Source organism: Ranitomeya variabilis, chromosome 6, assembly GCF_051348905.1.
Source record: "Ranitomeya variabilis isolate aRanVar5 chromosome 6, aRanVar5.hap1, whole genome shotgun sequence".
Taxonomy (NCBI): domain Eukaryota; kingdom Metazoa; phylum Chordata; class Amphibia; order Anura; family Dendrobatidae; genus Ranitomeya; species Ranitomeya variabilis.
In genome coordinates, this window is record NC_135237.1 from 463,834,151 (window position 1) to 463,847,100 (window position 12,950).

The 12,950-nt window shown below is 42.9% G+C and overlaps 1 protein-coding gene across 2 annotated transcripts in view; it reads left to right on the top strand.

Annotated features, from left to right (window-relative positions):
* Positions 1-12,950, top strand: part of CLVS1 (clavesin 1) — a 131,834-nt gene that overhangs the window by 65,677 nt on the left and 53,207 nt on the right. For both annotated transcript variants that reach the window (XM_077270546.1, XM_077270547.1), the window contains exon 3: positions 12,048-12,222. In XM_077270546.1, the coding sequence (XP_077126661.1) occupies positions 12,048-12,222 (175 nt within the window). The remainder of the gene's footprint in view (positions 1-12,047; positions 12,223-12,950) is intronic.

The following is a 12,950-nucleotide window of genomic DNA, read 5'->3' on the forward strand; positions in this document are numbered from 1 at the left end:
GTACACGGGCAGCAGTGGTCTGGTCAGTGGAGGACTAGTGGAAGGAGGGAGCGCAGAAAGGCTTCAAAGGCCTAAAATAACAAACAATAGGCTCATGGCAGTTTTACAGCGGTTACATGGATACACGGGCAGGCAGCTTGGTGGTCAGTGGAGGAGTAGGGACCGCAGACAGGCTATCAAAGGCCTAAAATAACAAACAATAGGCTCATGGCAGTTTTACAGCGGTTACATGGATACACGGGCAGGCAGCTTGGTGCTGAGTGGAGGAGTAGTGCAAGGAGTGTCTGTCCCAGTACTCCCAAAATATAAATAGATGTTAATGTCTCGCAAAACAACCAAAACAAAAAAAAAGATGGCATACTTAGGTACAGGGGTGGGCTCATCTGCTGTGTTTCTGACATAGTAATTTGGCAGTAACTATTTAATGGTGCCAATATAGGACACAGACACAGACTACTTTAAGTTGCATCATAGATGTCTACAAATTTGTATTGTCAGTGCCAGACATTGAATGATGTCAGCGAATAGACTAAAGATTGGTGGAGCTGTGCGACATAATTTTGCACGTAGTAGAGCCCAGTTTGAGCTGGGGTAGGGGGGAACTCTCTTGAGGCCGGCGGGACCGCCCCAGGGCCACTCATGTTACAACGGTGTGTCTGACGTTGGGTGCGCACCACCACCGCCAGAGACACTACATTGTACTATGAGGGACCCAGTAGCAATGCCGTCAACCAAAAGCGAGCACACCCACCTCTTCAGACAAACAGCAGTCTCACGGGTGCTTGCGCCAAGTCGCGATACCACGGCCCCGTGTGGGGAGTTTGGCCATTTAGGGAGGTGTAAACATGTCGTATGCTGTACAATCTGCAGCAGCAAATTAGACATTAGAAAAGTAATTCACAGGCAAGAGCTTTTCATAGGAAAGCTAGGTGTCGGCCGGGCAAGGTGGGGCAAAAGATTTTGAAATCCAGTTGTGGTTCATTTTAATGAATGTTAGATCGTCAACATTTTGGGTAGCCAGACGAGTCCTTTTTTCGGTTAATATTGACCCTGCAGCACTGAATACTCTTTCTGATAGGACACTTGCTGCCGGGCAAGCAAGCTCCTGCAATGCATATTCTGCCAATTCTGGCCAGGTGTCTAATTTGGAGGCCCAGTAATCAAATGGGAATGACGGTTGAGGGAGAACATCGATAAGGGATGAAAAATAGTTAGTAACCATACTGGACAAATGTTGTCTCCTGTCACTTTCAATTGATGCAGCAGTACCTGTCCTGTCTGCGGTCATAGCAAAATCACTCCACAACCTGGTCAGAAAACCCCTCTGTCCAACGCCACTTCTGATGTGTGCACCCCTAACACTCCTAGTCTGCTGCCCCCTGGAGCTCGTGTGAGAACGATCACGTGCGCTGTGTGCTGGGAATGCCTGAAGCAAACGGTCAACAAGAGTTGATTGTTTGGTTGCTAATATTAGTTCCAAGTTCTCATGTGGCATAATATTTTGCAATTTGCCTTTATAGCGTGGATCAAGGAGGCAGGCCAACCAGTAATCGTCATCGTTCATCATTTTCGTAATGCGTGTGTCCCTTTGTAGGATACGTAAGGCATAATCCGCCATGTGGGCCAAAGTTCCACTTGTCAAATCTCCGGTTGTGATTGGTTGAGGGGCAGTTGCAGGCAAATCTACGTCACTTGTGTCCCTCAAAAAACCAGAACCCGGCCGTGACACGCAACCAATTTCCTGTGCCCCCGTGAAAGTTTCCGCATTAAAAATATACTCATCCCCATCATCCTCCTCGTCCTCCACCTCCTCTTCGCCCGCTACCTCGTCCTGTACACTGCCCTGACCAGACAATGGCTGACTGTCATCAAGGCTTCCCTCTTCCTCTGGTGCAGACGCCTGCTCCTTTATGTGCGTCAAACTTTGCATCAGCAGACGCATTAGGGGGATGCTCATGCTTATTACGGCGTTGTCTGCACTAACCAGCCGTGTGCATTCCTCAAAACACTGAAGGACTTGACACATGTCTTGTATCTTCGACCACTGCACACCTGACAACTCCATGTCTGCCATCCTACTGCCTGCCCGTGTATCCTCCCACAAATAAATAACAGCACGCCTCTGTTCGCACAGTCTCTGAAGCATGTGCAGTGTTGAGTTCCACCTTGTTGCAACGTCTATGATTAGGCGATGCTGGGGAAGGTTCAAAGACCGCTGATAGGTCTGCATACGGCTGGCGTGTACAGGCGAACGTCGGATATGTGAGCAAAGTGCACGCACTTTGAGGAGCAGGTCGGAGAACCCAGGATAAGTTTTCAATAAGCACTGCACCACCAGGTTTAAGGTGTGAGCCAGGCAAGGAATGTGTTTCAGTTGGGAAAGGGAGATGGCAGCCATGAAATTCCTTCCGTTATCACTCACTACCTTGCCTGCCTCAAGATCTACTGTGCCCAGCCACGACTGCGTTTCTTGTTGCAAGAACTCGGACAGAACTTCCGCGGTGTGTCTGTTGTCGCCCAAACACTTCATAGCCAATACAGCCTGCTGACGCTTGGCAGTAGCTGGCCCATAATGGGACAACTGGTGTGCAACAGTGTCATCTGCCGATGGAGTGGTTGGCCGACTGCGTTCTGTGGAAGAGCTGTAGCTTCTGCAGGAGGACGAGGAGGAGGAGGAGGGGGTGCGAACGCCTACAGCCAACTGTTTCCTAGACCGTGGGCTAGGCACAACTGTCCCTAAATTGATGTCGCCTGTGGACCCTGCATCCACCACATTCACCCAGTGTGCCGTGATGGACACATAACGTCCCTGGCCATGCCTACTGGTCCATGCATCTGTAGTCAGGTGCACCTTTGTACTCACAGATTGCCTGAGTGCATGGACGATGCGCTGTTTAACATGCTGGTGCAGGGCTGGGATGGCTTTTCTGGAAAAAAAGTGTCGACTGGGTAGCTCGTATCGTGGTTCAGCGTACTCCATCAGGGCTTTGAAAGCTTCGCTTTCAACTAACCGGTAGGGCATCATCTCTAACGAGATTAGTCTAGCTATGTGGGCGTTAAAACCCTGTGTACGCGGATGCGAGGATAAGTACTTCCTTTTTCTAACCAGAGTCTCATGTAGGGTGAGCTGGACTGGAGAGCTGTAGATCGTGGAACTTTCGGGTGTGCCGGTGGACATGGCAGACTGAGAGACGGTTGGAGACGGTATTGTTTCCGCCGGTGCCCTACATGCAATATTTCCTCCTACAAAACTGGTGATTCCCTGACCCTGACTGCTTTTGGCTGGCAAAGAAACCTGCACAGATACTGCCGGTGGTGCGGAAAATGGTGGCCTTACAGTGACGGAAGGGATGTTGCGTTGCTGACTAGCTTCATTGGCCGAGGGTGCTACAACCTTGAGGGACGTTTGGTAGTTAGTCCAGGCTTGAGAATGCATGGTGGTTAAGTGTCTATGCATGCAACTAGTATTTAGACTTTTCAGATTCTGACCTCTGCTTAAGCTAGTTGAACATTTTTGACAGATGACTTTGCGCTGATCAGTTGGATGTTGTTTAAAAAAATGCCAGACTGCACTCTTCCTAGACTCTGATCCCTTTTCAGGGATTGCAGACTGAGCTTTAACCGGATGGCAACGCTGTGCTCCAACAGGTTTTGGCTTTGACACGCGTTTTGGTCCAGATACGGGCCCGGCAGATGGAACCTGTTGCGATGTTGATGCCTGCTGCGGCCCCTCCTCCACCTCCGCTTCTGAACTACTGCCGCCTGCACCCTGTTCCCCCAATGGCTGCCAATCGGGGTCAATAACTGGGTCATCTATTACCTCCTCTTCGAGCTCGTGTGCAACTTCGTCTGTGTCACTGTGTCGGTCGGTGGTATAGCGTTCGTGGCGGGGCAACATAGTCTCATCAGGGTCTGATTGTGGATCTGTACCCTGAGAGGGCAATGTGGTGGTCTGAGTCAAAGGAGCAGCATAGTACTCTGGCTGTGGCTGTGCATCAGTGCACTCCATGTCAGAATATACTTGTAATGGGCATGGCCTGTTAAATGTTTCACTTTCTAAGCCAGGGACGGTATGTGTAAAGAGCTCCATGGAGTGACCCGTTGTGTCGCCTGCTGCATCCTTCTCTCTTGTTGTAGTTTTTGCTGAGGAGGACAAGGAAGCGACTTGTCCCTGACCGTGAACATCCACAAGCGACGCGCTGCTTTTACATTTACCAGTTTCGGAAGAGGAGGCAAAAGAGCTAGAGGCTGAGTCTGCAATGTAAGCCAAAACTTGCTGTTGCTGCTCCGCCTTTAAAAGCGGTTTTCCTACTCCCAGAAAAGAGAGCGTTCGAGGCCTTGTGTAGCCTGACGACGAAACTGGCTCCACAGCTCCAGACTTAGGTGGAATATTTTTATCCCCACGACCACCTGATGCTCCACTACCACTACCATCATTACCAGCTGACAATGAACGCCCACGACGACCTCTTGCACCAGACTTCCTCATTGTTTTAAAATCTTAACCAAAGTAACTTTATTTGTTGCTATCAAACAACTTACACGGTGAGCTATAACTTCAGTATGATTTCAATATCCCTTAACAGGTTGGTGAGACCACAAGGAAAATCAGGCACAATGTTACACACTCTGTTTTCTGTGGCACAAAATCACAGAGATGACACACACGCAGGACTGTCACTCAAGCACTAATGTCAATATTAATCTCCCACCTAATTTATTTATTTTTTTTTCTCAGGGAGACTTTAGAAACCAAATAATATTAAAAAAAAAAAAAAAAAAGGCTTTCTATGGCCCACAATTAGAGAGAGAGAGGTGGCACAACCAGGAGTCAAGACTGGCGCACAAGCTGAAAGGGCAATATTACTCTCCCACTGTTTTTTATGTTTTTTTTGTTTTTTTCAGGGAGACTTTAGAAACCAAATAATATTAAAAAAACCAAAAAAAAAAAAGGCTTTCTATGGCCCACTGAATGAGAGGGAGAGAGGTGGCACACCCAGGAGTCAAGACTGGCACACAAGCTGAAAGGGCAATATTACTCTCCCACTGTTTTTTTATGTATTTTTTGTTTTTTCAGGGAGACTTTAGAAACCCAATAATATTTAAAAAAAAAAATAAATAGGCTTTCTATGGCCCACTGAATGAGAGGGAGAGAGGTGGCACACCCAGGAGTCAAGACTGGCACACAAGCTGAAAGGGCAATATTACTCTCCCACTGTTTTTTTAGGTTTTTTTTTTTTTTCAGGGAGACTTTAGAAACCAAATAATATTAAAAAAAAAAAAAAAAAAAAAAAAATAGGCTTGCTATAGCCCACTGAATGAGAGATAGCACACACAGCAGTGGCACACAAGCCCTTACTGAGGCCAATATTTTTCTCCCACTGATTGATGTAGTGTTTTTGTGTTGAGGTAGAATTTAGAACACAAATCACGGAAAAAATAAATAGGCTTTCTATGGCCCACTGAATGAAAGGGAGAGAGGTGGCACACCCAGGAGTCAAGACTGGCACACAAGCTGAAAGGGCAATATTACTCTCCCACTGTTTTTTTATGTATTTTTTGTTTTTTCAGGGAGACTTTAGAAACCCAATAATATTTAAAAAAATAAATAAATAGGCTTTCTATGGCCCACTGAATGAGAGGGAGAGAGGTGGCACACCCAGGAGTCAAGACTGGCACACAAGCTGAAAGGGCAATATTACTCTCCCACTGTTTTTTTAGTTTTTTTTTTTTTTTTCAGGGAGAATTAGAAACCAAATAATATTAAAAAAAAAAAAAATAGGCTTTCTATGGCCCACTGAATGAAAGGGAGAGAGGTGGCACACCCAGGAGTCAAGACTGGCACACAAGCTGAAAGGGCAATATTACTCTCCCACTGTTTTTTTATGTATTTTTTGTTTTTTCAGGGAGACTTTAGAAACCCAATAATATTTAAAAAAAAAAATAAATAGGCTTTCTATGGCCCACTGAATGAGAGGGAGAGAGGTGGCACACCCAGGAGTCAAGACTGGCACACAAGCTGAAAGGGCAATATTACTCTCCCACTGTTTTTTTAGGTTTTTTTTTTTTTTCAGGGAGACTTTAGAAACCAAATAATATTAAAAAAAAAAAAAAAAAAAAAAAAAATAGGCTTGCTATAGCCCACTGAATGAGAGATAGCACACACAGCAGTGGCACACAAGCCCTTACTGAGGCCAATATTTTTCTCCCACTGATTGATGTAGTGTTTTTGTGTTGAGGTAGAATTTAGAACACAAATCACGGAAAAAATAAATAGGCTTTCTATGGCCCACTGAATGAAAGGGAGAGAGGTGGCACACCCAGGAGTCAAGACTGGCACACAAGCTGAAAGGGCAATATTACTCTCCCACTGTTTTTTTATGTATTTTTTGTTTTTTCAGGGAGACTTTAGAAACCCAATAATATTTAAAAAAAAAAATAAATAGGCTTTCTATGGCCCACTGAATGAGAGGGAGAGAGGTGGCACACCCAGGAGTCAAGACTGGCACACAAGCTGAAAGGGCAATATTACTCTCCCACTGTTTTTTTAGGTTTTTTTTTTTTTTTCAGGGAGAATTAGAAACCAAATAATATTAAAAAAAAAAAAATAGGCTTTCTATGGCCCACTGAATGAAAGGGAGAGAGGTGGCACACCCAGGAGTCAAGACTGGCACACAAGCTGAAAGGGCAATATTACTCTCCCACTGTTTTTTATGTATTTTTTGTTTTTTCAGGGAGACTTTAGAAACCCAATAATATTTAAAAAAAAAAATAAATAGGCTTTCTATGGCCCACTGAATGAGAGGGAGAGAGGTGGCACACCCAGGAGTCAAGACTGGCACACAAGCTGAAAGGGCAATATTACTCTCCCACTGTTTTTTTAGGTTTTTTTTTTTTTTCAGGGAGACTTTAGAAACCAAATAATATTAAAAAAAAAAAAAAAAAAAAAAAAAATAGGCTTGCTATAGCCCACTGAATGAGAGATAGCACACACAGCAGTGGCACACAAGCCCTTACTGAGGCCAATATTTTTCTCCCACTGATTGATGTAGTGTTTTTGTGTTGAGGTAGAATTTAGAACACAAATCACGGAAAAAATAAATAGGCTTTCTATGGCCCACTGAATGAAAGGGAGAGAGGTGGCACACCCAGGAGTCAAGACTGGCACACAAGCTGAAAGGGCAATATTACTCTCCCACTGTTTTTTTATGTATTTTTTGTTTTTTCAGGGAGACTTTAGAAACCCAATAATATTTAAAAAAAAAAATAAATAGGCTTTCTATGGCCCACTGAATGAGAGGGAGAGAGGTGGCACACCCAGGAGTCAAGACTGGCACACAAGCTGAAAGGGCAATATTACTCTCCCACTGTTTTTTTAGGTTTTTTTTTTTTTTTCAGGGAGAATTAGAAACCAAATAATATTAAAAAAAAAAAAATAGGCTTTCTATGGCCCACTGAATGAAAGGGAGAGAGGTGGCACACCCAGGAGTCAAGACTGGCACACAAGCTGAAAGGGCAATATTACTCTCCCACTGTTTTTTTATGTATTTTTTGTTTTTTTCAGGGAGACTTTAGAAACCCAATAATATTTTAAAAAAAAAATAAATAGGCTTTCTATGGCCCACTGAATGAGAGGGAGAGAGGTGGCACACCCAGGAGTCAAGACTGGCACACAAGCTGAAAGGGCAATATTACTCTCCCACTGTTTTTTTAGGTTTTTTTTTTTTTTCAGGGAGACTTTTGAAACCAAATAATATTAAAAAAAAAAAAAAAAAAAAAAAATATAGGCTTGCTATAGCCCACTGAATGAGAGATAGCGCACACACAGCAGTGGCACACAAGCCCTGACTGAGGCCAATATTTTTCTCCCACTGATTGATGTAGTGTTTCTGTGTTGAGGTAGATTTTAGAACACAAATCACGGAAAAAATAAATAGGCTTTCTATGGCCCACTCAGTGAGAGATGGCACACACAGGGATGGCACTGTAGCAGAAATGCCAATCTTAATCTCCCACAAAAAAAAAACAAAAAAAAAAAAAAAACTGTCCTACAATTACTATCTCCCTGCAGTAATGTAAGCCAGGTATGGCAGGCAGCAATAGGAGTGGACTGATGCACAAATTAAATAAAAAGTGTGGACAAACAAAAAAGATAGCTGTGCAGAAAGGAAGGAACAAGAGGATATGTGCTTTGAAAAAAGCAGTTGGTTTCCACAGTGGCGTACACACAGCAATACAGCTATCACGGAGCCTTCTAGGGCAGCCCAATGAGCTACAGCGCTGAGGGGAAAAAAAAAAAAAAATAGCTTCCACTGTTCCTGCACACCGAAGGTGGTGTTGGACAGTGGAAATCGCTGCAGCACAAGCGGTTTGGTGGTTAGTGGACCCTGCCTAACGCTCTCCCTGCTTCTGATGAAGCGGCAGCAACCTGTCCCTAAGCTCAGATCAGCAGCAGTAAGATGGCGGTCGGCGGGAACGCCCCTTTATAGCCCCTGTGACGCCGCAGACAGCAAGCCAATCACTGCAATGCCCTTCTCTAAGATGGTGGGGACCAGGATCTATGTCATCACGCTGCCCACACTCTGCGTTCACCTTCATTGGCTGAGAAATGGCGCTTTTCGCGTCATTGAAACGCGACTTTGGCGCGAAAGTCGCGTACCGCATGGCCGACAAGCACAGGGGTCGGATCGGGTTTCATGAGACGCCGACTTAGCCAAAAGTCGGCGACTTTTGAAAATGATCGACCCGTTTCGCTCAACCCTACTCAACACTACATATACTGTTGTTTGTGTCCTGCATCACATGATTGATCACCAAAATTACAAAACTGGCAAAGCTTCTGTGACACTTGCACAAGGTGAGAGGGATTATGGAGAGATGTAAATTTACATGTCAATGCAGATTTTTACTCCATTTAGAGGCTCTGGAAAAAAAAATTAGAATTGTAATGGAGGCTATTACTGATTGTCATCTGGAATCTGTTTCTTTTGGGCATCTGAAAGGCAGCCAGTCACCACCAAAAGGTACAAAGCACACGCAACTCTATCTTCTCTTACACGTAACTCATTCTTCTCTTACACAAAACTCCATCTTCTGTTTTTGAAAATAAACGAAAAGTTTTCAATCATTAATCTAACTTTTATTTTATACAAGATAGCTTCCGAAGAAAAGCAGATTATATGCCTAATGGCTATTTTTGCTTCTCGGCTATATTCAGAGTTTGAGGCAGTCATACCTCAGTCATTGATGAAAAGAGATGTGATATTTTCTAACGTGTTATTTGTGAATTGCTAAGGGGTGTGAACATGTAAACCCTCTAAAAACAATAATCTTTAATATAATTATTTAAAAACACTATAACCGATGTAATGTGCAGATAAAATATAGATAAATATGGGACCACTGTATTCAACAAATGCCCATCAAATTCCTTCTAATAATATCACCTTTAAACATAATCTACTTATGATTCTCTGCTCTTAGCCTGAGCTGTTACTCACTTTCTGTGAGGGCCAACCGCTGAGCGGCGCTCATAGCTATTTGGCTATGATAACCACAGGGGTCTGCTGCAGACCCCGGGTTGTCATGCCAACCCACCTGCGACCTCGGTCATGTGACACGGGTACCGATGGGAGAGATTAGTGAAGCGCTTTCGGCGCGAGCACATTATATTCCAGTCAGAGTTTGACAGCAGCATTTAACAGGTTAACAGCCTGCGAGTGGATCGCGATTCCACCCACGGTTGTTAGGAGTACATGTCAGCTTTTCAAAACAGCTGACTTGTGCCAGAATGGATGTGGGCTCAGTGCCAGAGCCCACATTAAAGGGGGAGGTTTATAAGTGACTAGCACACTCCAAAGTGTTGTGATGCAAAATGGGGGGGGTCATTTACATACAGTAAATCACAAACGTTTCGGTCGATACTGAACCTTCATCAGTGTGCTAAAATTAGTAGTATGCTTGTTGGAGCCCCAAAGTAGTTAGTTTAGTTTGCATCCATATAGTGCCTGGAAATATAGGCCAGAAAAAAAACAGTGGAGGCTGTCAAACCACTGAGACAGGATATACACGGTATCCACCGCAAGTGTAATGATATAACTTACATTATATTACAGGATATACTTGCGGTGGATACCGCGTATATCCTGTCTCAGTGGTTTGACAGCCTCCACTGTTTTTTTTCTGGCCTATATTTCCAGGCACTATATGGATGCAAACTAAACTAACTACTTTGGGGCTCCAACAAGCATACTACTAATTTTAGCACACTGATGAAGGTCCAGTATCGACCGAAACGTTTGTGATTTACTGTATGTAAATAAACCCCCCCTTGTGCCGAAACGTACGTAGGGACTCCAGGCGCCACAGTGTATTTCTGGTAAATATTCTACTACCATCTACCCTTTACATTTGCCCACCTCTGTTTTGTGACACACCACATGGTTCTTGATTACTTTACTTGTACCTTACACCCTTGTTTCTTTGTTTCTTACCATTTGTCCTTTGTCACATTTCAATTGTGGGTTTAATTTATGTTTAACTGCATTCATTATTTATGACTATTTACTTTACCTGTAAGCCACTGGTGGCGCCATCTTACGGCTAACTATGATACTTATGCTATTTACACTGCCTTTTATGAGTTATAAATAAAAGATTACTGTTTAGTCATTATTTCTTGTCCTTTGGCTATTCACACCTTCCCTTTATATGATTTCTATCTTGTGGTGTAGAACCATATCTTCAGTCCTATATTTTTCACAATCTTCTTATTTTTGTATTTCACCTGATGTTTTATTTTGCTTAACATGACATAGAGTAGATCTATAAGTTCAGTGTGATATTTTATTGACCAAGAAAAGAGCGGATGTGTATTGTCGTTTCTCTTATTTGCAATATTGTGTACCTGATTGAAAAATCAATTATTGGATATTTCAGTAAGAACTAGTTGGATATATTCGGCCTCAGACACAATGTCTGTTGTAATAGCTCAGAATTGCCATACAAGTGGAAGATGAGACACTTCAAAGTATAACAAGATGTCGACAGAAAATGTTATATCATTTCTAAATATTGAACCACTTCTTGGCCATTCCTCATTCTTGTCTCTAAGTCCAGAGCAAAATGTTAGGTTTTGAAATTAGGCATTCCAAAGATTAATGTTTTTCTCAGTATTCTACAGGTTTTTTTGTTTTTTTTATTTGTTATGCCCTCTCAGATGGTACAAAAGTTTAAGCTATAACTTAGTTTTGATGCTTAAAGTATTTGGATAAAAAATCATACAACCTAAAAAAAAGTGTACAATAAGAAAATCCAACCCTAAAGCTACCCGAATCTAAATAAAATTTGGAGTATTTTATCTGAAACTGTACTCTGGCTACCGGGCTTCGTTAACCCTTACCACTCAAGTTCTGCCATTCTGAGAAAATGGTATATTGTATATGGTGTCGCAGGTGTGGATATACCATTGGTGCAACCTGTTCAGCTGCACAGGGGCCCAAGAGGTAAGGTGGCCCTATCCAACCTCCAAAGCAAGTGGAATTGTGCAACAAACATGCGTAATTGTGTAACATTGCAGAGGACGCCTACATTGTTTTTACACAGGGGCCCTCTTCTTTCTGTGTCCGCCCTTGTGGTGAAGTCACTATAGACAAAAGAATTCAGCTATACATCAGTTATTGTATTTAGTGCTTTCTGGAAGGTTTTTGTATAATCCTTAAAGTCCATTATTATTCTCAGCAACAGAGGTATCTAAAATATATAGTTCCAAAAAATATGTGTGCGACTTGAGTCGCCTCACCTGCATGTCTCGCGGCTGTTCGACAGCCGCCACACATGCAGGGATTGCCTGTTTGAAAAACGGACATTTTTGGCAGCTTGAATAAGACTTTGTGCGCACATATTCCTTAAAGCTTCTTTCCAACAAAGTTTCCCTCTTGGATAAAACTGACATGTAATTATTGCATGCAATTTCAGTTTATATCATACATTTCCTCAAGATAAGCCTTACATGAGTCATTGCTTAATTATAATTTATTTTCTTTAAGGAACTCCTTTGTGGACATCATGCGTGCCATTCTCCTTTCGCTAGAAGTTCTAATAGAAGACCAAGAGCTTCAAATCAATGGCTTCATTTTAATCATAGACTGGAGCAATTTTTCCTTCAAGCAAGCCTCCAAGCTTACCCCATCAATCCTCAGACTAGCCATCGAAGGCTTGCAGGTGTGTGAACATAAAATGACTACCGCTGTCTAGTGCCAGACGGCGGAAATTGTGTACCATTTAGAGATTTTTAATGTATTTCCTTAGTACTGGCATAGGTTTGGAAATTAAAATGTTTGTTTATCTGTTAAAATGAAATGGAACATAAATGCATGAAAGGTTTTATAGAATACTAGATGGCAGCCCGATTCTAAAGAATCGGGAGTCTAGAATCCATATATACTTTATTTATTCAAATGTAAGAATAATACAATTAATAAATAATAGTAAGAAAGAACAAAAAATGGCTGCACTCACCAGCTCTTGACAATTCTTGTTATTTAAGGTACAGTTACACAGGATCCATGAACATGCTTATGAGGGGAGTGAGGAAAGACATCAGACAACAACTTTGCATGTTGTGGCAAATGCCACAACAACGGTTCTTTGCTTAAGAACAATAATGTAAATAATAAATAATATGTATCAATAACTATGTATATTGGTATGTTCTTTCTTGGCACAAATTGCAGGAAGTAGTATTCTAGGCAATTATATATTAGATGGGCATTTCCTGAAGGAAATACATGGTGCTTGAACAGCGCTACCAGCTTTACAGCAGCACTTTTCACACACGGGACTGGGGGGCGCGCTTACTTTTGCACCCGGGGCCGGGGGCGCGCTTACTTTTGCACCCGGGGGCGCACTTACTTTTGCACCTGGAGGCGCACTTACTTTTGCACCCGGGG